We start from the raw sequence: 23,821 nt of genomic DNA, 5'->3' as shown, positions 1-23,821 counted from the left end.
GCAACAGTGTAAGCTTTTGCTGCTGGAGCCTAGCCGCTCTGGCTCCCGAGCGAGAGGACAGATTGGCCGCTGTGGATGGCCGACTGCAGGGATCTACCACCCTTAAGGAGCCGCCCGTAGAAATCGAGACAGGCGGAATGACGGAACAAGTTGGGCTCAATCAGCATGAAGACCAATTGTTTGGATTGAAGGTCTAGACTGCTGTCAGGTTATGGAGCAGATAGAAGCCCAACCCGGACTACTTACAGACCATGCCATATCAGTGGCCCACATTGGTTGCAGGCAAAAGGCCGCCCAATGTTTCCTTTCATGAGTTTGTATTGATCTCCTCGGATGTCCAGATTTGGATGTGCCGTTGGGTGAACGGCATTGTATAGTGAGTTTGTGTCTAGTTGGTATTGCGTGGTCACAAAACCGTACCGGATGGTAAATACCTGGCATCAAGGGTCCTGATCAAGGGAGCTTAGTGCTGCTTAGTAGTAAATAGTTCTTAAAGTAACGTATCCGTTAATAGCACTCAGTTAGCACCTTGACAAGGATCAATTTTAATATCGGGCTGGCAAAGTGCCGAACGGGACAACAGTCTTGCCATAGCCGAAGTTGGGGTCGGTCTAGTCGATGGTGGAAAACCGGTGTACACTACACTGCTTGCAGCCCGGCGATATGTAGCCCATCGTAGCGCTTAGGTTCAGTATGGACTTGGCTTAAAGGAGCAAAACGTGTATTTTGGGGGCTGAGTGTCGACCTGCGCTATTACGACAAGGAAAGGGCTGTAGACTATGCATCAATATTGCCATCCGTAAGCTATCCCGTGTGTTGGTTGGGTTTATTCCTACATAGACTTGGCTTGCGTGCTTATCTGTTTACCCTCGACTTCATTCTTACTCTGCTCAAAAGCATCTGCTATCCCTCTGTCCACCATATTCCCTACTCTGGTGTCTCTAGATCTTAATTAAATACCTTCTCACTCTTTATCGAATTTGTGTTTCCCCTGGTTGGTATGGATATACCAACAACCAAGATCAGTCAGCCGATGGAGATCTGCCTCGACAGACAGGACGATGGGAAGAGAGTGGCCTATCACGATGATATCGACCCTGAGAATGAGGTGAAAGGAGTGAAGCTTTTGCTACTCCACATTGGAATCTGTCTCTGCACTTTTTTGGCCGGGCTGGACTTCAACATGTTGGCCACCGCCGTGCCTAAGATCACGTCGGACTTTCATTCCCTGGGCGACGTGGATGGTACGGCGGCGCTTTCTTCATTGCGCTCTACGCTAGCCAGCCCCAAATTGGCAAAATGTACAGTCTCTTCGCTAAGAAGGGGGTCTATTTGATCTTGTTGACCCTCTTGGAAGTTGGCAGCCTGGTGTGTGCGCTGGCCCCCTCCTCACCGGTCCTGATTGTAGGCCGGGCCATTGCCGGGCTGGGGGGCTCAGGGATCTTCGCTGGCGGGTTGATTATTCTGACCACGGTGATTCCCCTTCACAAACGAGCAGTGCACACCGGCACATTGAATTCCACCTTCGCCGTGGCCAGCATTATTGGGCCACTCATTGGCGGGGCTCTGACGGAGCATGTTACGTGGCCCTGCTGGGGTGATATTCTCACCAGTATGCCACTGCTGCGGCCCCAGTGTTGTCCTTCCTATTCGTTGTCATGACCAAGTGGACCTCGAAAAACAAGAATCAGCTAGCTGGAGGAGAAGCCGAGATTGTGTAGACTAAGGCTGGGTTGGTTGTTGGTCTTTGAGTCGATCAGGGCACGTCAAGGCTAAGATTCACTGGGGGCGCTTACTAGTGTAAATCGCGGATGATCGCCAACTCCACCCACCCATTCCGGCTTGAATACATTCTGTGTACAATACCATAGGTAATCATACCCTTCCAGTACCATATCTATACCGGGGGTTCAGTCCAGACGTTGGCAATATCTGCCTACCTACAAAGCTACCTGGTCGGTACTCAGGATGAATTAACCAACCATTCAAAAGCCTTCAAGGTCTGTCTATCTATATGTACTACATTATAGAGAGGGTAAAATAAAAACAAAAAACATACAACAGGAGGGATTCGCTGGTGGTCACCCACCCAACTACTAACCTCCCGGCGTGTGGCTTAAGTACGGCTGAGCGGACGGGAAGCCCTGTTCTCCACACCCTGTGGTCGTATGTACTAGTCTACCCCAAGTTGTCCCTTATATAGTAAGCAACGCCATGTACCCCCTCTGAATTTTCATTTTAGCAATCCTTGCTAGAAGGTCATCATCCCATACGTCGGTCCGCAAGGGTTGACTAGACTCTCTTCCACTCAAAGCAGACAGAGACTGTTTAACGACTAGTATTTAGCACCTCACTTCATTCTCCAGGTTACTTGGTGTTTGAGCCAGACTTGGTAGTTGCTTTCACTTCACTTAGAGCCTTACAAGATATAAAAACGGCGTATGCTTCAGGCTACCGTAGCAACGTTACTACTTTTCATTGATCAAGCCGATCGCCCCTCCATAGCTGGTGCTGTTGTCTGCGAGTATTGCGCGAATATTGGCCAGAGCGGGGAGTCCAAAGCGTATCATCGCGACGTCAGGCTGCGGTGAAGTCGAGCGAGTTAATGATATTTTCACACAAGTATGCAATTTAGAATACGCGTGTGAATGTCACATTGTATCATGAATGCAATGCAGAGTCCTAACAGTGAATTGAATTCCCCTGTAGTACGTAGTATAGTATGTGGAGATACCAAAGTAAGTATAAAAACTCAAGTCCAAACCATCCTTCAAAATGCCGAGCGGAATTGCACAGAAGCCTATGCAAGTGATTAAAGCGCCTTTGCCGGATTTAAATATCGGCATAAACAGAACAAAGTCTCATGCTCTCCATTATGGGACCTTCATTGGCCCTCTGGTCCCTTGGGACGAGATTGAGGAAGAAGCCAGGCTTGAATGTCGTGGCGTTGAACCTGAGTATCGGTGGTCAGGTATTGGGCTATAAATCGATCACATGACCAGCATTGCTACCCACAGAGCGAGTCGTTGTTGGGGACGAGATGGGTTTACAAAGCCGATTTACTGAAAGACTCTCCCACGTCATGACGGCTGCACTGGAGGCGATTGGTTTCGAATTCATGCTTTGGAGACTATAAGTCTACCGGAGACCGACGTATCAAAGGAAGGTACCAGATGTAGCGATACAGAATGAGCATGGCCTATTGCGTGTTGTTGGGGGGTTGAAAACTCCCTGGATTGAACGACACAATCTCGAAACTGCATGCAGAAACGACCGTCATCTGCGACGGGTCCTAGGTATGCACAAACGTGGGTGAGACATAGATGGTACTATTACTGATATATGCAATAAGCTCAACCGGTCAGGTATATGTTTACCGCGAAGCTGAAATATGGCTTCATATCTACGTACAATATGACAATCTTTCTTAAGCAAGAGATAATAGGGGGAAACTGGACAATAGCCTTTAGTAGGCCTATAATGAGCTGCACCGAGGCGAAAAGGGTCGACGATGGAAACTACGAGGATATGGTGTCCCTGAGAGAGTGCTTCTTGTATCTTGTACAATTGGCAGAAAATAATCATGTCGCGACTAACCAGCTGCCAGAAGAGCAGTGGTTTGCTGTAGCATAGTTCAAGGTAGTGGATCTTATTATGCAAATAAAGGAAGTTAGAAACACGCATCGCCTTAACGAGAATCTCGGATCTTCTTCTCACATCATTCTTCAAAGGCCTTCGAAATTTCTCTCCCACCATAGAACTGGAAGCCCAAATAACACAAACACTGTCCAGGGGCGTTGGCGATTTCTCGGCTGTCGTGATAAGAAGAGGTGACAGCAGCTGGGTAAGGGGGTAGGGCGTAACACACTTAGTACCAAAGTACGGCTCGAGGCCTTGCTATTTATGTTGGTGCGGAGTCTATCAGCAACACCAGCATCATTGTCACAAGAAAGGCTTCTAAAAACCGTTTGGTAGGCTGACTGTAGGTTTTGTTTCCTTCGCGCTTTTTGTGCCTTGAAGTCAAGTCACAGGCTCCGCTTTCCTTTGACTGCGTGCAGCTATATATACATTCGCTCCGGCATTATACTTCACATGAGAGGAATTCATTCCAGTAGGCAATATACACCTAATGATAATATCCACTTTAGACGATTTTTTTCCTTACTGGTAGTAAGGCCTAGGCCATTGGGTGTGGGACCAACCCTGGAAATGCGGTCTTGTAGGCGATGCTTTAATGTTGAACCATTGCCAGTATGGAGCCTTGAAGTCCGAGAACTGCAACTCCAATGTTCACTCGAATCAAATGAAGCAAGGAGTTGTCGTGTTAATAATCGGACTGCTGACTCGGTGTCCGATGACGTGACAATGCTAGGTATCATTCCATTTGCTGGGTCTATGTTAAGACCTCCGAATCCCTTTTATTCAGTACATATATTGATTCACATCTTCATTTGACTGTAGTCTTCCGGTAAAGCAATTGCCCAGGTCACCAAACAGCTCAAGACTAATCAATTGGGATAGGGAAAGTTCAACTTCTGGCGGAGACATGGGAGGCGGGACACAAGTATGGAAGAAGCACACATTGCCCATTGAATCCCTCCAGTTACAGTGCATTCCAGATAAGAGGGATTCAGGAGGGCGGGGTAGTCAGGGATTTGTCCATTATGCTCGCTGGAAGTCCTATGAGTTGTCAATTGCTTCCATATTATAGGCGGTTCTACTACACTTACTGCACGGAAACTAGTATTGCGAGCACCCGGTCCCTCACATGTAGTCTATCATTCACTAGCCAATTCGGATTTCGAAAATCACCGTATCCGTTCTTTCCTTGCATATTGCATTTTTGAGTCCGCATTCGCCATTACAGTCACTTTGCTAGTTAATTATGCTTTTAGACCAGAGAATCACAGGGCCCGGTAACTAGTGTAGGTCGGTTACCAATATCACTACTGGTAGATAGTATACTAGGTCATGTGCCGGCTTATTTGCTTCACATTCCCAGGACCTAATAGTCACGGCACTCACCTTAGGCAGGCGGTTGCAGGAAAGGGTATATTAGTAGCCTAGCTGGTGTGTCGGCGGCTCCCTGAACCAACCTCCAGTATGTCTCGTGGAATCAATCAGAAGGCCGAACAGATGGCCCAGACGTGCTTGTGTGGGCTGGTAATTTCTATGGGATCTACAATCTGTGAGGAAATACAATATCGTGGATCACATCAAGATTCAGAAGCTGACTTTGTTCCAATCTACATTAGTTCCCACTGTCCCTCACTTAATTAGCCTATCTTTTGGGGCTTATATCTTGGGGCAACAGAGCCAAATCACACATTACATCACGAAGGCTTCGTCGGGCCTTTAGTCCCTTGGGACGACTTTGACCTATTGTGCAGAGTTGATTTAGGTGATGACAGCCATCCTTGCGGGGACTGAGTCAACGGCACATTTCAGCGATTACAAGTCTACTACAGATAGACGCACCAAAGCACAAGTGCCGGACGTCGCTGTGATGAATCACAATGGCCTACTACGTATTGTAGGCGAGTTGAAAACTCCCTGGATCAGCCAGCATGATCTGGCAGCTGGGTACAGAAAACTGCCCCATCTGCGCCGCATCCTTGGTATGTAGAATCATGAGACACAGATGGCACCATCACTAACATGTGTAACAAGCCCAACCTGTGGGATACATGCTGGCAGCAAAGCTTAAATATGGATTTATATCCACCTATAACCGGACAATATTCCTGAAGCAAGAGGTCATAGGGGGGGTATGGACCATAGCCTTTAGTAGGCCCATAAGGAACGTGACAGAAGGAAAATGGGTGGAGGATAGGGACTACAGAGATAATGTATCATTGAGGGAGTGTTTCTTCTACTTGGTCAATGAGGCAGAGAGGGACCACATGGCCAACAACCAACTGCCACGAGAGCAGTGGATCAAGTTGTAGTTTAGTTTATGAGGATTGGGCGGGCCGTTACAGGATACGAATAAAAGGAAGGACGCACCGTTATTATCAGAGACACGGTAAAGTGAACTCAATAAGGTCGTCAAAACCGAGGAACATAATAAAGCATACAGTAACCATGATGCGGAGCTTGAATTTAATATACCCGATCCACTAGACCCGGTATATACTTTTTGGATGCTTGCACCCAGCCCTGACGCTAATACACGCTATGGGGATGCATTCTTTGCGGACTCAACAGTAGGGCACTCGTCTTATCTTTAGACCTCTGGAGCGACCTTGTTCTGTACATGAACCTTGCATCGCCGGCCGAGCCAATTGACCTAAGTACTGGGAACATTGCGTACGAAATGGATCGGGTACTTATGGATGCTTTTGAGGGAACGGATTCAGCGGATATCCTGTCCCCTGTTCTTACGAATAGGAACTTTTAGTCAACTCCGCCTTGTACCTCTCGTCCTCCTTCCTACAGGGAGAAGTATCTAGCCATGGCTGATTCTGTGCTGTACCACTACCCTGAGTACGACCTCTAGTAGGACTATAAATCAGTGACTCCCCATTTATTTTCCGTGGAAATGTATATGGCTATGAAATGACGTAGATATATTGGTTGAACGAGAGAATAATTATTGTACAGAGGGTAGGACACCAGTATGATATCATCATATAGCTGGTATCAATCCATGGTATATTCTGGTAAGTTCGATTGAAGATAAAACTACTATCCAGATATTTGATCAATTTGCCCGGCTCCACGCACCCACGGTATGGTCCATATAAGTTCCTAGCGGCGCCTGCCGACACTTACTATGTGACTCTTCCACAATTAAGCCACGATGCTGGTTTCAACCTTCTGGCCCTTGGTGCTCTTCCATTCCACAAAGGCACTCCCAACCACAGACAAAACCACCAACACTGTGCCAACCAGAAACGCGTTTGTTAACCCAGTACTATACGCCTTTACAACGGCAGAAAGATATTGCTTGGGGATGTGACGGGCCAGATCGGATGCGCCGTCTTGCAACACCGCAGAGCTGTCTAGCTCAGGAACTGTAGCCGCAAGCTCCCTTACCAACTTGTTGGTAAATGCAGTTTGTGCCACGCTGACGAAGAGTGACCCACCAATCGTTTGGGCAAACGACAAGATGGCAGTCGCGGTGGGAAGGTCTTCCATGCTGACTACGGTTTGCACTGCCACGATGGGTTGCTGCCATCCTACTCCAATGCCCACGCCCACTAGAACCTGATAGCCAATCCACTGAGCAGTAGTGGTGGTAGGGTTGAAGAGCGTCAACAGGCCGCCGCCCACGGAAGTCAGAATGGTACCTAGAATCATGAACGGCGCAAATTGGCCTATAGCAGCGACGACCACACCCGATGCCGTCGTACCGACAATGTTTCCAACAAGCATTGGCAGCGCTCGCTTTCCCGATTCAATGGCACTAACACCTTGCACGGCCTGGAACCATATAGGAACGTAGTACACGAAAACGAAGAACCCTGCGCCCAGGGTAAACTGATAGATGGCGCAGGACCAGACGGTGCGTTTCTGGATGATACGAGGCGGGACGGTGGCATTGTCCTGTGCCCGCCATTGTATGAAGAGGAATGCGAGAAGCAGCACGCCGAACACGACAAACAAGGCGATAATCCGGCCGTTGTTCCAGTCATACGTGGTACCACCCCATTGTATTGCCAGCAATACGCAAATCACAGCTGGCATAAATAAACAGGTTCCGAGAGGGTCGAAACGCATGACAAGGTCAAGGCCGGTCTGAGCATCTCCGGTTTTTGGTAGGTTAGTTGGTCGGAAAATGAGTGCAACGGCAAAGAAAGTCACAGAACCAATGGGGAGGTTGATGTAAAAGCACCATCGCCAGGACTTGGAGGAGGTTAGGAGTTTGCTCTAGTTGATATAGTGGAAAGGGAGTCCTTGACATACAAGTTTGTCCGTAAAAACTCCGCCCAGTGGAGGTCCAGCGATGGCAGCGATGCCATATGTACCGCCGGTCATGGCACTGGAAAAGGGTTAATTTGATATTTTTGCCAATCAGTGGCCAACTCACGTAAATAAGGGACGCCTATGAAGGGGTACACTGTGGGTCAAAATGAGTAGAGCACCGGACAAAAGTCCAGCATTTCCGCAGCCAGCAATGGCGCGCCCTAGGATAAGGGCGACGGAGTTGGGCGCTGCGCCACAAATGGCGCTCCCAACTTCGAAGATGAGCAGTGCCGTCAGAAAGACCCATTTGATGTTGTATATTGTGTAGAACTTTCCGATGAGGAGTTGCGAGGACGCCGTGGTCAGAAGATAGGCTGTACTTGGTGTTAGCGGATGTTTCGAGTCAGCAACAGGGAACGACGAACATACCGCTTCCATACCAACCAACGTCCGCCAGGGTGTGAAATTCAGAGGTGATTGATGGAATGGCCGTGGCAACGATAGAGAAACTGAATGGACAACGTTAGCCCACTACGCGGGTTAGGTAGAGAAGCCCGAGATATACTCCAGGGATATCAGAAAGATAGTCAAACAGATTCCCCAAGTGAGCACCGTCAGCTTCCACCCTTTAGGGTATTCCTTTGCGTGATGGTCGGCAGTGAGCGTCGTCGACTCCATGGTGTATAAGAATGCAAGCCTTGACAGGTCCTCAGGGCCAGGAGAAGGTGAAAGATTGTCAAAACTTTTGCGTGAGCCATGATTCTGGTCTCCCTAGACAACGCGTCGACGTGTCGATGTGATCCCAAATAAACGAATAAATGGACCGCACACGCGTTCCCAATGTGGAAAGCTGGTTATACTAAGTTCGAATAAGTTAAAGGATTTGCCTTTGTTTAAATGTCACCTCTTGGTCGGACTTCCTAAAATGGACGGCTGTCAGGTGACTTGTCAGAGCAATACAAGGAATTCCTATCTACTGGGCAGCGCCATCCTATACCTGAGGGCGCTTAATATATGAAGCCGTGTGGGAATAACAAAAGAAAGCCAGTAGAAATAGTCTTACCCCCGATCTTATCGTAAGGTAGACAAGGAGGTACACCAATGTCTAGCCACGATCTACAAGATTGCCCCCGTAAGTATATATACTACGTAAAACTGTATCCTGTTACAGCGGCTCAACTAGCAGCTAGCATACCCTTTGCATAGGATATGGGTGCTCGGGCATTTATCTAGGGATCCTTTCGGCTACTACTAGTAGTTGCGAGACTGTGTTCGCAGATGCCCCAAAACAACACCTGCGTACTAGCATCCAAACAACACTTGAATGTGCTCTATTCTGGTCTGGTAGGCATGTTTGTTGCTAGAAGTGTTCTGAATATATCAAGAGCTCGGGGCTTAAAATTTATGACAATATGGACTGGTGGATTTATTCATACTACTAGTCGAGTTATGGAAGAACAACGGCACAAACACATTGACAAAAATGTGGATACACTCTAACAAATAAACACAGTGAAAAAAATACGAAGCACAGAGATATTGACCGCACTCTATTTACGAGCCTCAAGGGCGGCTTTGATAGCTAGTTTGCGTTAGAAATATCATTTCAGTGAGAGCCGCGATACTTACCGTCACACGAGCTCTTCGCATCTCCGAACAGCATCCTTGTGCCAGGCATATAGAACATCGGGTTGGGCACATCAGCTGCAAACAGTAATCAGTACAATAATATCACTGCATCATATGGATATTACTCACCATATCCACTAGACATTCCTCGCTTCATCACAATCACCTCCTTGCTCTTCCACGCGTGCAATACCGGCATACCCGAGATTGGGGAGTCAGGTTCCAATGCAATGGGATTGACTGTATCGTTCGCACCGATGACAAGGGTGACATCCGTTTCGGAAAAATCGTCATTTATTTCGTCCATTTCAAGTACAACTGTCCTGTTTCAGTCACATGCACTACCATGGGACAAGGGATACTTACTGTCGTAGGGCACCGAGGCCTCGGCGAGGAGTACGTTACACTGTCCTGGCATTCGTCCAGCAACTGGGTGAATTGCAAAACGGACATTGATGCCTTTGGCACGTAACATACGTGTGATCTCGGAAATTGCGTATTGTGCTTTTGCCACTGCCATGCCATATCCAACGACCTATAGGCGGTCAGTTGCTATCCGAGGGTCAAAGAGCAATATACATACAATAATGACGTTCTCTGCGTTGGCAAGTGCGTCTACTGTATCATCGATAGAGGTTTGTGTAACTTGGCCCTCAATTTTCTTTGCTTGTTGGGGGGCTGCAATCCCACCGAAGAGTACATTGGGGAGAGATCGATTCATAGCGACGCACTGTGTCGGGTTAAATCAGGTGTGCAAGATCGAAGGTTCAAGACTACCTACCATAATGTATGACAGAATAGAGCCGCTTACGCCGATCAAAGATCCTATACTCGTCAAAAGTGGATTGTTGAGCATAAAACCCTCCGCTACCAGGGCAAAGCCCGAATACGCATTTAACACGGTGATGACAACAGCTATAACAGGTTAGGAGGTTCTCATCGGGGGAATGAGAGGACATACGCATATCGGCCCCGCCGATGGCAGCGGTTGTAGTGTAGCCCTTCAGAAAGCTGAGTGCCGTGTTTGCACCAAGACACGTAGCTGCAATGACTGGAGAGCCTGGGGCCATAGTAACGAATGCACCCATTGTAGCCAAATTGGTGCCTAGCAATGTCGAATTTATCACATGACGCCCGGGAAGAATAGTTGGCCTGGATGACATGCGACCTGCTAGCTTCAGGAACGCTACAATGGACCCGGTAAATGTGACGCCGCCTGCGAGTGTTAGGATCCAGTAAGCCATGCATCATTCAACTGCACCTACCTATCAGAACGCCAAGGTACGCTGTGACCATGTGCAGCGTTGAAATGTCTGCAACATCGGTAATCACACTTCCGATACTCGTAAGAACCGCTGCTAATCCAACCACGGAATGCAACGCAGCAACTGTTTGAGGAAGTCCAGTAGGTGTAATACGTCGCCCGATTAATGCTCCTGAGTACTTGTGAGAAGATTTCCAATATACTGACCAAGGATAACACTTACCGACTATAGATCCGACACCAGCGACAGCGCCAAACTGGGTTAGCACCTCAGGGGAAAATCCTACAGCTGCTAGAGATGCAAGAATTCCAGATGCCACACCTAGAATGCCGAGTATATTGCCACGCCTGGCAGTTTGCTGCGATGCTAGGCCAGAGATCGATCCTATCTCTTGTTCAGAAGTTGATGGGAAAGTACGTTGCATCGTTCTACTCACCAATGCAGAGGACGCTGCTAATCAGATATCCGGCTTGTACCAACCCGGCCATGCCCGTACTAGCCGCAGCAACAAATCCTCCGCCAAATAGAACAGCAGGTATCGCGTACAGCCATGGGTACTCGGGTGGATCAGTTGGACCTAGACATTATGAGCAGCTAGCATTTTGCAAGAAGCAGGAGCACCCACGCTTAAACATGTCTAGCATGCGCTTCGTCACCACAAATCCTCCAGATACGTTAACAAATGCTAAAAGCACCGAGATAGCTCCAAGGGCTTCTGGGATTGTGCTAGGCAGATAGCCCCCACCCATGATGAAGAAGCCACCAATGCCAACCATACCTAGTGCCAGCCCATTAGTATCGTTACCAATGACTCTGAAGAAGCTCGACTAACCCGAAATCGCGTTGGTAACACTCATGAGCGGGGAATGAAGGGCAGGGGCGACTCCCCATACAGCCCGGTAGCCAACAAGGCCAGCAAGCCCGAAAGTCAGCATGTTTCCCATAAAAATAGGACCAGTTGCTTTTCCTAGTGCCAGAGTAGTTCCCATGCCAGCGGTGACAGTAGCCACATCTCGTGTTACTTTTTGCCAAGGTGTCAGTGCCAAGTCCACTTTTTCCTTTGCTGGAGCAACTGCTTCTACTTTTGGCGCCGGCGGGGGAGCTGGTCGTGGTGCCGGAGGGAGTATTTCTCCATCGAGAGTGACGATTGAGCCGCGTACAACCTCATCGGATAGATCAACACCGAACGACTTTTCTTGTGGTGCCATGGACAGAAGGTACTTTGTGATGTTGTTGGAGTAGAGAGTAGATGACTGAGTAGGTAGTCGCGATGGCAGATCAGTGTATCCTACGCAAGTTAGCATCAGATACGAAATAGTACTGCTCAGAGTAGGAACAAACCAATGACAGTGACATCGTGGTACTTGGTCAATTCTCCGGGAACAGTCGCTTCACAGTTACCGCCAGCCTCTGCCGCGAGGTCGACAATGACAGAACCAGGTTTCATAGCAGCGACCATCTTGATCGATGTGAGCACATATTTCTTCGGTTGTGGATAATATCAAAATACGTACCTCTTTAGTAATGAGCTTGGGCGCAGGCTTTCCGGGAATCAACGCAGTGGTCACGATGATATCTACCTCACGACATTGTTCCATGAAGAGCTTCATTTCGGCTTCGATAAACTCCTTGGACATTTCTTTGGCATAGCCGCCCTGGCCAGCACCATCTTCTTGTATGTCTACTTCAATGAACTCCGCACCTAAAGACTGAACTTGTTCACGGACAGCTGGCCGGGTATCAAATCCACGGACAATCGCGCCTAGACGACGAGCCTAGAGTTGCAATGTTGGCACAGGGTCTGTTTCACAAAAAGAGATATGGACCTACCGAGGCAATGGCACTCAAACCAGCCACGCCAGCCCCAATGACTAGGACCTTGCTAGGGGGTATCTGGATCAATTTCCGTTAGTACTAACACTACAGAGTGGTCAATTGTAAGAACCTTTCTGCATAGGATTACAGTTAGCGAGGCTGCCCCAAGAGGACCAGCAGGATACCTACCCAGCAGCAGTTACTTGGCCCGTCAAGAAACGACCGAATTGATTTGATGCCTCGAGAATAGCTTTATACCCAGCAATGTTGGCCATGGAACTATGAGTTACCCCTCACAGTTAGCGAGTGGTCATAATCGAAACCTCTTACGCTACGCACCTAAGAGCATCGAAGGTCTGAGCACGGGATATTCTAGGAATCATTTCCATCGCAAACGCAGTCACGCGGCGGGATGCCAGTTGGTCTACCAGCTGTTTGTTCTGCGCCGGATACAGAAACGAGATGATCGTACTGCCTTGCTGAAGAGCTTCAACTTCATCGCCAGGCTGAGGACCGCGGACTTTCAAGATAATAGTACTTTGTGACCATACTGTCGCTCGGTCGACCAGAGTGGCTCCAGATTGTTCGTAGGCTTGATCCAGGAGCTCGGCTGCCTCTCCAGCACCACGTTCGATCAACACACGCGAGAAGCCCTTCTTCAGTAGCAAGGCAACGTTCTGAGGGGTAATGGCGACGCGACGTTCATTTGGATATGTTTCCCGGGGTACACCGACTGTTAAAGAGGAGTATGGAATAACCGGGACTGGTGACGGAGAGGAAGAGGTGCTCGCACTTCTCCTGGAGACCTGTGGCCATCGCGGAAAGGAGGGTTCTTCGTAGGCCTGACGCTGGTATGGCACATAAGGGGTCCGGATTTGTATGACTATCAAACAGAGGGTGCATTAGCGATTACCGCTCCGGGAAATTGCTGCGCGAAGATAACACTTACTCGAATGTTGAACAGCGAAGAGTGATTTTCCTGGGCGGGCGATGGAAGCCGCTCGACACGGTCCCAAGGCCGACCTCAGGGTCAAGGAAACACTCATGGTTGGTAAGGGCGAGACAGTGTGTCTAGTTGGTTAAGAAAGTGAAGGCGGGGAGGCCTCATTCCAGTCGAGGCCAGCTTCGTACCACCCCAGGGTCGGCAGCTAATCTTGGGTAGAGCATCAGACTCTCTATATGAAGCCACGAGAAGGGAAATAAATAAAGAAAATCGAAGGAGACAGAGGACAAAGGAACTGCATACACCCCCTCCCGTCTATAAGAGGGGCCCGGGTAAAATGAGTACCTAATGAATGAAAGGATTGATTACAAGTAGTTCGGCAAGGCATCGACCGAGTTGTCTATGCACGAACGCGCTTTCCCCCCTTTCAACAGCCGTCAACAGCCGGGCCGGTGATCACGTTTTCCAGCATTCCTCCGAGTCGCCGTGTGCATTGGCATGCTTCTCTATAGGTTCGAGAGAGAGCAACGGTGGTATTGACTCATGCAACTAAAATAGATTGGGTTGGCATTGAGGGGAACCCAACGCGGGGAAAGCAAGTCGATCCGCGCGTAACGTGGAGAAAGATGATGTTCTTCTTGGCAGCGTTCAATATTTCTCCACCAGGTAGATCGATCATTGATGTACGCAGGAAGTCACCTGTCATGCTATCCTTCTGCCTGGTTGGTCACACACAGGTCTCGTGATACTTTCCTCATTTTCTCGCATCGACTGAAGTGATACACCATTTCTTCTGACATTCAAAATTAACATAAAACAACTCAAAGAAATCGCGCCGTGAAACATGCAGCTGTATGTTTTGATGTGGGTTTTACAACCCATCTCGACTTGATCAACCTCATTGTTTCAGCGATTGTCTTGGTCTTTTCTCTCTATTCCCATAGATTATGTCCTGTTTATTTTAATTACTTCTCCTTTCTTTCGATTATGACGTTTTTACTCCATGGCTTCTTGCTACCCGTGATACAATAATATCCATCGTACCGTATCTGAACACACAGAGATCTGTCTAAATTTAGCCTGTTATCGATACCATTTAGCTTCGAGAGTTACCACGAACGAAGCGTTGCGATACCCCATGAGGTTGACGCAGTAATCCTGGGCGGTTTCAAGGGTTGCACGGCGCCTCCCGCATCAAGTTCTGCATGAACAATATATAATCCTTGAATCACCTAGAATTGTCAGTCCACTTGGCTATTGACAAGGGTTCTTGTCATCCTTGGATCAAGATTCGACAACCACCTCGTTCCATCAGTCCCACCACCGGTATATATTGTGTAGTGGATTGATACAAAACTATTGCTAAAAAGATTTTCTCTGATAGGGGTCTGAGACATGACAGTGGTCTACTACAATATAAAACTATTGGTGTGTGGTTCAAATACTACGAGGCAAAGAGAATTCGTCTTGGTATCAATCAATAATCACCTTACGATCGCGTTAAGTGAATATCGCTCTCTCTATATATAGGTCTGGTGGTGGTTGGAGAGCTACCTACTTATTCTTACCGCCCTTTGTAGGATGAGAGTCACGTGAGACAACGTGACACAGCTGTAGCCTAAGGCTACAGTTGATCGATATACACCTTGTACTATAGCAAAAAAAAAAAAACTGTTCTCATTTTCGTTTGTCCCAAGGAATCAATCTTCAGAGCAACTGTAACCGGACTATAGAAACGGCTCATTGGCGGCATCGCACGGATTTCCTAACGACAATGGCTCGACTCCACCGACGGTGGGGCAGAGATGATGTGATGACGGCCGACATCCGGTCTGATTGTCGCCTACACTATGATCAGATTACATACATAGATGCGGATTCCTTGAAGGTAAGACCTAGTTTAACAATTCCACCCTTTGAGACACCGGTGAAAGAAGAACGACATCAGACCATTAGCTTCAGATTGGAACCCTACATATATGGGCCGCGGTGACCTCCCTTAAGGTTCTTTGAAGTAAGGTACAGCTCGAGACCCACTGGCCTCGAATCCATCCGCACAACTACTCTGATTGGCATTTTCATCCCTTAGCTCGTGAGAGTAGGAGAAAAAGAGGAAATTGAGCTCCAGCTTTTTTTGACCCTCGGGCTTCCTAAATATCAACTCTTGCGGAGCAATCATCTCCGATCGGCCGCAGCGATCTCAACTTGCGGTTAAAGATCACCAAGCGCTGCTGGGTACGCTTGCGAGAGAATCCTTGTCATTTTAGAGGAGGGTCTTAGGCCGAAGACAACCGGGAATTTTCGCCAACTTTCTACGGAGTAGTTCGTTTTAGCCTTTTTTTTTTTTTTTTTTTTTTTTTTTTTTTTTTTTTTTTTTTTTAAACCTTCACGTTTCTTTCCCGCTTCCACGGTGGGGTCAACAGGTTCCTGACATTTTTATCTGTAAAACTCAATCGTTGGGAGGTCACATTAAACTTGTGTTTTTTCCTTCTTGTTCTTCTTTCCCCCTCTGATCTATTCGAGTCGTGGATTTTGCGCGTTGTCTGAGATAAGATAATCCGCTGTCACTCGCCTTGCGACACTGCTGCCATGGCGCCCGCTCAGCAGCAAGCCGATCTGCTCGTTGACCAGGATGCGCATCCAATCGTCAACGAGGAAGTCCGAAGCCAAACAGAGTCGCAGGATGATGCAGCCCTTCTGGTGCGTTTTATAGCCTTTTCTGATTTCTAATGCTTTCATTTCCCAGCGCATGGAAGATCGCTTTCGTGATACCGCTATGGCAATTACTAACCATATCACCAGAGGACCATGGGCTACAAGCCAGTAAGTCTTTGGAGGAATTCCATATCAGTTGTAAGCAGAACCTCATAAGTGCAGGTCCTTCATAGAACATATACATTTTTCGAGAACTTTGCGACCACGTTTGGTAGGTCAAAGAAACCTGCTACGAAAGATTTGCATGGCTAACGAACTCATCAGCTGCGCTTTACTTCGTCGGTGGTGTGCGTGTTACTTTCAGTACCGGTATTGCGGCTGGTGGTAACTTGGCCTACTGGTAAGGCTCATGGTATTTGTGTATGGTGCCAGTCGCTCACTTCAATAAGGACGAGTTATTTAGTTACCATGGTCTTCACCTATATTACTGCCGCGGTCATTGCGGAGGTCTGCTCGGCCTCCCCGTCTGCTGGGTCCATTTATCTGTGGGCTGCTGAAGCCGGTGGTCCTCGATTCGGCCGACTCCTTGGCTTCATCGTCGCATGGTGGAGTACTACCGCATGGACGACGTTCTGCGCCAGCAACACCCAAGCAGCTGTGAACTACATGCTCTCGGTGAGCCTTGTTCATTGGAACTCGCCTACTCCAGGACGGGAGTACTAACCAGTCTCATAGGAGCTGACGGTCTTCAATGTCGATTTCCCGACGGACACATCGAGCGTCAAGTTCCGTGCGGTTCAATGGATCTGCACAGAAATCCTGCTCGCACTGGCTGCTATCTTGAACTTCATGCCGCGTATGCTCAAGCCCCTCTTAACATGGAAGCATATCACTCACACCCCACAGCCAGATACTTCCGCTATGTGTTCTGGTTCTCATCCATGGTTGTGCTGCTCGATTTCATCCTGAACATCATCTGGCTCCCCATCGGCGCACACAATACCTGGGGTTTCCGAACTGCCGAAGAAGCCTTCATGTCGACCTACAACGGCACCGGCGCTCCGCCAGGCTGGAACTGGTGTCTGTCCTATCTCGCAACAGCGGGTATCCTGATCGGATTCGACGCATCCGGCCACGTCGCTGAGGAGACCAAAAACGCCTCCATAACCGCAGCGCGAGGCATCTTCTGGAGCACAATAGTGAGCGGAATCGGAGGACTGGCCACCATCATCCTGTTCCTCTTCTGCGCGGTAAGTCCATCGAACTCAGGGACATACACTGAGTTTCCATTGAACTAACACACCCCCTACAGCCTGACCCCGACACCCTCTTTTCATTCGGCTCCCCGCAGCCATTCGTCCCCCTCTACGCCGTTGTCCTCGGTAGAGGCGGCCACATTTTCATGAACGTAATCTGCATCGTCGCCCTGTGGCTCGTAAGTCTAACCCCCTCCTACCCCGCCCATCACAGCCCAACTAACCCTGCCCACAAGAACACCGCAATCGCAATCGTAGCGGCCTCGCGTCTCGTCTTCGCCGTAGCCCGCGACGGCGTCCTCCCCTTCTCATCATGGGTCTCCAAAGTCCACAACGGCCAGCCCCGCAACGCCGTGATCGTCGTGTGGGCCGTAGCAGCCCTCATCACCTGCACACTCCTCCCCTCCGACGTGGCGTTCACCTCGCTCGTCTCCGCCGCCGGTGTCCCCAGCGCCGCAGCCTACGGCCTCATCTGTCTCGCCCGTCTCCTCTGCACCCCGAAGCGCTTTCCCAAGCCCCAATGGAGTCTCGGAAAATGGAGCAAACCGTTCCAGTTCATCGGCGTGTTCTGGAATGGATGGGTTGTTGCCGTTCTCTTTTCGCCGTATGCGTTTCCCGTTACCGGGGCGAATCTGAATTGTATGTTTCCCCTGCCTTCTGCTGTTGTCGTGAGGGTGGTTCGTGAACGGTTGACTGACTGTCTATGTAGATGCGCCGATTATCATGGCGGGTGTTACTATTTTTGCGCTTATTTCGTACTTTGCTATGCCTGAGGAAGCGTGGTTGCCGCGGAACCGGATCTCGCATTTCATCGATAGTAAAGGCGCGCAGGCGACTGTCGAGGAGGTGGAGCGGCCTTCGGGTGAAGATCAGGGGACCAGTAGTGCACGGCTATGATGTGACTTACTTTTGAAAAGGGACGCGCGTCTCTGGTACTCGGCAGGTGGTGGTAATCAAGATTCAAAAAGGGGCCAGTGATAGACTTGGGTGGACGATTAGAATGTATATTATAGCGTTGATGTTTTTGTTATAGATCATGGCATTCCGCATAATCATGCTGGTATCGTGGTTTGCACACTGATTCTTTTATTTTCACGAGATATGTCAATAGTTGGTCAATCAACCACTTTGTCATCTATGTCTATTTTTGTTGAAGAAAACGCCCCAAGTCTATACACCGTATGTTCCAAAGTTAAATGTTCAATTCCATGTTGGAGGTTCCCGCAGATGAACAGGGCTAGATGATATCCAGTAGCGAGTAGCCTCACGGGATGATCTCAACAGTATTAGTAGTTCCACGAATCAGAATCATAGGGTCCGGCCCCGTTCGATGGCTGTCCGCGCCCTAACGCCATATTTATCACTTATTCACAACGCAGATTCCCGACCGTCGCTAATGAAAACCAAAGATTGCGAAGATGGTGCCCTCCTTGACCATGAGAGGGAGGTTTTGTGGGTAGCAGACGATACAATCGTCTTCCATCGCCACAAATGGGCCAAAGCCTCGTTGGTCGTACTGAGCGCTTTTGTGCAAGATCAAGGGAGGAGGATCGAGGACCGAACGTCCTCCATTCTGTCTATCCACCCATCAGGGAATGCGCGTTGCTTAAACCATGCCTTCTCCAGTTCTTCCAGGCCCTTTTCAACATTCTAACAAACAATTAGTATTCATAGGACTAGTACTGGGGAGTCATTGTGTCGTACCTTGAACCCGAACCGTTGGAGGTTGATCATGGTTTCACGCACAAATTTCTGCTCACGCTCATTGCGAGTCTCGCGGCCTGCGGTAAACAAAGGCCACAGCACTGCCAGCTGGCCAACATCTTTGGCAAGTTTCCCAATCAGATTCAAGATTCGCGACGCAAGCATGTCTAGCAGGGCTCTTTGGGGAACGCGGTCTGGGCGGTCTGCGTCTGCGACCTTATGCAAGTAGACAACGGTCGCTTTTTCGTAGGATTCGATACAGCCAGCATATTCCAAGACTTGTGGGTAGGGATATCGCTGCAAGCTCTCGTCGTCTAGTTCGCCGACTTCTTGGATACACTTTGGAGCATTGAGCCGCCACTGGACTAGCCGTCCCATGAGATCCTGGCACAGTAAGTCTTGCTGTTCAGGGGGTAGCTGCCCCTCGCTTTTTGCCTTGCCGAAAGAACTGATAGCTGCTTGGATCTCCATCATCTGAGACCAACACTGGCGAAGTTCCACGAGAAGGGGATTCTCGGCGGGTGTATCCGCCGACAAACTTGGGATACCCAGGTTATATTCCCAGCCGCCACCATGCGTTCTCCAGTAGCTGCCCTCAACTATAGTCCCTTCGCTAGTGGCACAGGCGCCTGCGACATCAAGGTAAGAAAGGAGAGAAACAAGAAAATGTCGAAGTGGGTGGTTCATTTCGGCTTGGCGTTGCGCTTCTTTGGCCGGATCACTATTCGGATGGAAAAGTAGACGATATATTTCACGAGCACCTTTCAGATGAATGTTCCAGTTATGATTTTGGGAGTCCATCATCTGGCCAAGTCAGCTTTTATTCAGAACGACATAGACATGAGTATCGTCAAGGGGTATTTGCAGATGCCGGGGCAAAAGAAAGAAGCTACTTACTTCGAAAAGAGAGAGTAATAAACAAGTGGCGAGGTCGGTTAATTGCAGGTTCTGGTCGGGCTGCGTATACCGAGTGCGGAAAGACTTGACCACCTCGCCATATTTGCCCATGGCCCGTTGAAAGTGTAGATTCCGTTGTTGGCCTCTAGATGTATTTGCGAGATGTAATGCTCCCAGTGCCTGCATCGCGTTGGCCATGGTCGGCGATGACCGGGCCAGTTCGGGGAAATATCGTCTGTAAGGGTTGATGTTGATTGAGTTATCGTAGATCAGTAGCAAGGTTGCCACACTGTCGATAAAATGCGTATAATAGCGGCCATCCACGCAATCTAATGACGAAGACATGAAGACGGCTGGCGAAATGGGTTCCTGAAATCGATATTTCATCGGCTTCGATTCCGGGATGGTGGTTGGGGATACTACAAGCGCATCGTAGGATTCGTCCTCTTCGCCAGGTTCAATTTTAATCAATTTATTGCCATCGGTGGGATCCAGGACATGCGAGATAGGCTTCTTTGGCTCTCGCTTTTTCGGTGGTGAAGACGAAGACTCCGGCGCTTGAGGTGGGCCATAGACCTTGAAGGTCATCCGGCCTTGTGTGCCGTCACATTCTAGACCTAAACGAGTACAATTCTTGCACGAAGGTGAAGCCTCGTCACAGCGAACATGACGTCGACGACATGTCGAACAGCCGGTAAACCCCCGGTGGTGCCATCGGCGCACCCGCTTCCGTTTCTCAGGCGCGGGCGCAGATTGCGGGGTTGCTGAAGGAGGCTTTGCCTGTGCGCAGACTACCGTTTGGATCTCCATGAGGTGAGATGGGATTTGTAGAGAAACCGTGGGGTTGAGACATAAAGGCGAACGAGAGAAGTAGGTCCAGCCTGAGCGAGGGATAGCCAGACGATAAGGACTAAGGGTTATCACCTCCTTGACGAAAAGAACATTTGGGGGAGAGGTGGCAAGTGAGACGTAGATATGTCAGAGGACGAAACGAGAGTGAGTCGGAGGATAGGTACAGCGTGATAAGAATAGTAGTCGACGTTGTCGTCCAAGTCGTAGTTGAAGAGGCGAAATGGGAAAAGTTAACTTCGTCAGAGACTCTTTTTCAAAATTACCTTTAAATTGCAATTTAATTAAATTGGGAACCTGAATTCATTGGAACCTTCCAAAAACAGGCGACAAGTCTCAATCATTGGCTCCAGTGGGGTCTTTTGCAACGTTTGATTGGTTTGACCCCGTTTGGATTTGCGGGCGACCGAAAATCCTGGAGGTGAGAATTCACTTGTCGTCGTCCTTTTCTTCTCCTCGACGCTTCAAAATTTCCCACCCATGGGCTCTCTTGAGACTTGGGGTCCAAGATATGCGATCAATCGACTCCGTACTATCCCTCTCCCTACTACGTACTCCGTACTTGTCTCAATTTCTCACATGCAGATGGATCATCCACACCATTCGAATTCTAAAACCCACCGCACGACTCAAAAGCGGAGTAAAAGAAATGCTACCATAATGTCTGTGTGTCGGTGGTGTGGTCATACTGTGCTGGTGTGTGTGTGGTGGATGCTCCCTCCGCCCGGAGTCTTTGGTCCAAAATTCTCCCACGACCGCTGATCGACCCTAGTGGTTGATCATATTGTTCTCTAGTACTCCGTACGGAGTACTGCTGCTCTTCATGATTCCCAATCCCGCGGTCACTGCAGTCCTTAGCTGCAGGCAACTGTCTCCAGTGTTAGTGGGATAATAACCTTTCATCTGCAGGTGGAAAAAAATACCTCATCACATCTGCCCAATGGAACGGCCAGTTACTCTGGTTCAGTGACTTCATCCGGGACTGAGTAGTCTGGGCCACTGTTTCTCGGGTCCCCACAGGATCCACTTGCCACGATTCCAACCGATAGTGCTGCTGGCCTATAATTTGGTGATCGTCCCAAAGCTAAGGATTTGGTTTCCCCTGACCAGTAGCGATGGTCATGGGGAGAAGCCGAGGGTGTGGTCTCCAGAAGGATTCACGCCGAGAAGTGAACTAATGTTGGCTATCACTAGCGCTAAGTACTGGATTCATCCACTTTACTAAAACGAGTTGTCACCTCGTGCCATTTCATTCGAGAATTCCTAGACCCGCCTCCCGCGTGGCCTTGCCTTGATCGTTACGACTGAACAATGGCATTTATCCTTGTTAGTACATTGCAAAATGGGAAAAGATACCAATATCTCCTGCAGTCAAAACTCCGATCGACGCACAAAATCGTGCTGGGAATATGTGACCGGGTCCCTGGCTGCAACCGGAATCTGCCGCCTTAGTCCGCCGCTCTCAACGAGAAACTCTATGCATGGCTAGTATTCGTGACCGAAGGACTACCGATAGGCATCCATGCAATTTGATGTTTGCGATCGATCAAGTCCGACCTGCCTAGTATTTGTTTAATAACATCTAGCGGCATTCGAGAACATATCGCACGCAAGCCGCGGTTACATTAAGCGGGTTCCGCGGTACCACACTACGCGAGGGAGTTTTCCTCCGGTTGCCTCCTAGTGACTTGAACCTAGTATGCCAAGAGCGAGCTTTCAACTCTATCATGCAGTTAGACAGTCATCCGTCCTTGGTACCGTCGGGGGCTCCCACCGGCACCGGCTTTCATTCAATGGCTCAAATTGAGGATCGACCAGGTCTCGAACCCTTTGGGCATAGCATGGATTGTTTCACTTTTCATACACATGAAGTGGGACGATAAATGAATAAGATACGGCTATACCATACGTATGTCAGAGGCTTTGTAACTTTAATTATCGACGGTCCCTGAGAACGTGGGCGAGATTCGAGCATTAACAATCAAGACGTTGTCACTTGCGACGGTACGGAGGACTGCTGATCCTGCGGCCCGTTGCTGACCATCAAGGCTTCGGTGAGTGCGCTAACTTTGACCCAATCCGTGGAACTTTTGCTTCGTTGGCCAATAGTAAAGTCATTTGGCAATCATTGCGTCAGGGTCAGTTCATTTCCTATAGTCGCTCCTATTATTTCTCACTATACCACGATCGACGGTATTTGCATTAGTCGGCAGATGGCCACATCTGGGCCCATGCACATCGAACTTGCGGTATCGTGAACTCCGCTGTACCGTAATATGGCACGACCTTTGATGGTCAGGATCACCACCATCGACACTCAGTCTGCGCTCGAAGATCCCGGAAATATGGATCAACTAAGGTTAAATCCATCAGCTACCCTTGGCTGTGCTCATCTTTCACAACCCAGGTCCCTTTCTCCGCCAGAGGGGTTGATCGCCGATGCCATCCCGCGGGCGGTCATGCCTTGGACCCCAAAAATCCTCCGTCGAACACTGCAATATTCATGCATACGTTGTGAAGAGTATAGGGCCTCATTTATAGATCACATGCTCTGGGTTCCCTTCGCATATGATGGATTCCAATCTTCTAGAAATGATTTTCCACCGCGCGAAGCATATACTAGTGGCTCGCCCTTCACCCTTCGGGGACTGTCCGTACAAGATCATCGCGGGTCACAGCCTTCACGTTTTGGGTCTGTGAAAACCGATTACTAGCAAAGTCGATCTAATCTAAATTCGAACCATCATAATTTCGGCGAACATGTCCATCCTCAACCCAAAACAGTCTCAGGAGGGGACAAGAACAAAAGAGCGCTCAAGCCACCAGAAAAGGGGCATACGCTTATCTATGCTGTTCGGGGAAGTCCTATCCTACGACTTCCCCGAGTGTCAGGCGACTCC

General features: G+C 49.0%; 5 protein-coding genes across 5 annotated transcripts; 2 read left to right on the top strand and 3 right to left on the bottom strand.

Moving 5' to 3' along the window:
• Positions 1-1,000: 1,000 nt before the first annotated feature.
• BDV37DRAFT_281807 (major facilitator superfamily domain-containing protein) lies at positions 1,001-1,662 on the top strand (the record flags this gene model as incomplete). The annotated part of the gene is made up of 2 exons (XM_032086896.1): positions 1,001-1,301; positions 1,358-1,662. 2 exons carry the CDS (start codon positions 1,001-1,003, stop codon positions 1,660-1,662), a joined length of 606 nt encoding a protein of 201 aa, XP_031942720.1.
• A 5,130-nt stretch (positions 1,663-6,792) lies between these two features.
• On the bottom strand, positions 6,793-8,586 carry BDV37DRAFT_293117 (MDR family MFS transporter; the record flags this gene model as incomplete). Its single annotated transcript, XM_032089328.1, has 5 exons — positions 6,793-7,848; positions 7,909-7,984; positions 8,033-8,282; positions 8,338-8,417; positions 8,474-8,586. 5 exons carry the CDS (start codon positions 8,584-8,586, stop codon positions 6,793-6,795), a joined length of 1,575 nt encoding a protein of 524 aa, XP_031942719.1.
• A 746-nt stretch (positions 8,587-9,332) lies between these two features.
• On the bottom strand, positions 9,333-14,287 carry BDV37DRAFT_244997 (putative nicotinamide nucleotide transhydrogenase). Its single transcript, XM_032081613.1, has 20 exons — positions 13,906-14,287; positions 13,567-13,770; positions 12,957-13,500; positions 12,807-12,896; positions 12,766-12,769; positions 12,633-12,695; positions 12,317-12,577; positions 12,144-12,261; positions 11,635-12,090; positions 11,428-11,580; positions 11,239-11,379; positions 11,025-11,186; positions 10,803-10,973; positions 10,499-10,753; positions 10,319-10,452; positions 10,121-10,267; positions 9,904-10,072; positions 9,667-9,855; positions 9,538-9,612; positions 9,333-9,490 (listed from the first exon to the last, which is right to left on the bottom strand). Exons 2-20 carry the CDS (start codon positions 13,661-13,663, stop codon positions 9,459-9,461), a joined length of 3,261 nt encoding a protein of 1,086 aa, XP_031942718.1. The 5' UTR covers positions 13,664-13,770; positions 13,906-14,287; the 3' UTR covers positions 9,333-9,458.
• A 1,862-nt stretch (positions 14,288-16,149) lies between these two features.
• Positions 16,150-18,368, top strand: BDV37DRAFT_270651 (putative amino acid permease; the record flags this gene model as incomplete). Its single annotated transcript, XM_032084595.1, has 10 exons — positions 16,150-16,260; positions 16,363-16,383; positions 16,438-16,486; positions 16,540-16,615; positions 16,665-16,890; positions 16,951-17,071; positions 17,122-17,465; positions 17,528-17,650; positions 17,708-18,110; positions 18,181-18,368. The coding sequence occupies 10 exons, from the start codon at positions 16,150-16,152 to the stop codon at positions 18,366-18,368; spliced, it is 1,662 nt and encodes a 553-aa protein (XP_031942717.1).
• A 257-nt stretch (positions 18,369-18,625) lies between these two features.
• Positions 18,626-21,141, bottom strand: BDV37DRAFT_91284 (Zn(II)2Cys6 transcription factor). The gene is made up of 3 exons (XM_032091432.1): positions 20,073-21,141; positions 19,176-19,979; positions 18,626-19,121 (listed from the first exon to the last, which is right to left on the bottom strand). Exons 1-3 carry the CDS (start codon positions 20,880-20,882, stop codon positions 19,008-19,010), a joined length of 1,728 nt encoding a protein of 575 aa, XP_031942716.1. The 5' UTR covers positions 20,883-21,141; the 3' UTR covers positions 18,626-19,007.
• Between the last annotated feature and the right edge of the window lie 2,680 nt (positions 21,142-23,821).

This window comes from Aspergillus pseudonomiae (assembly GCF_009193645.1).
Source record: "Aspergillus pseudonomiae strain CBS 119388 unplaced genomic scaffold BDV37scaffold_23, whole genome shotgun sequence".
Classification (NCBI taxonomy): Eukaryota; Fungi; Ascomycota; class Eurotiomycetes; order Eurotiales; family Aspergillaceae; genus Aspergillus; species Aspergillus pseudonomiae.
Note: the sequence above shows the minus strand (reverse complement) of the source record. Positions and strands in the feature narration are given on the sequence as shown.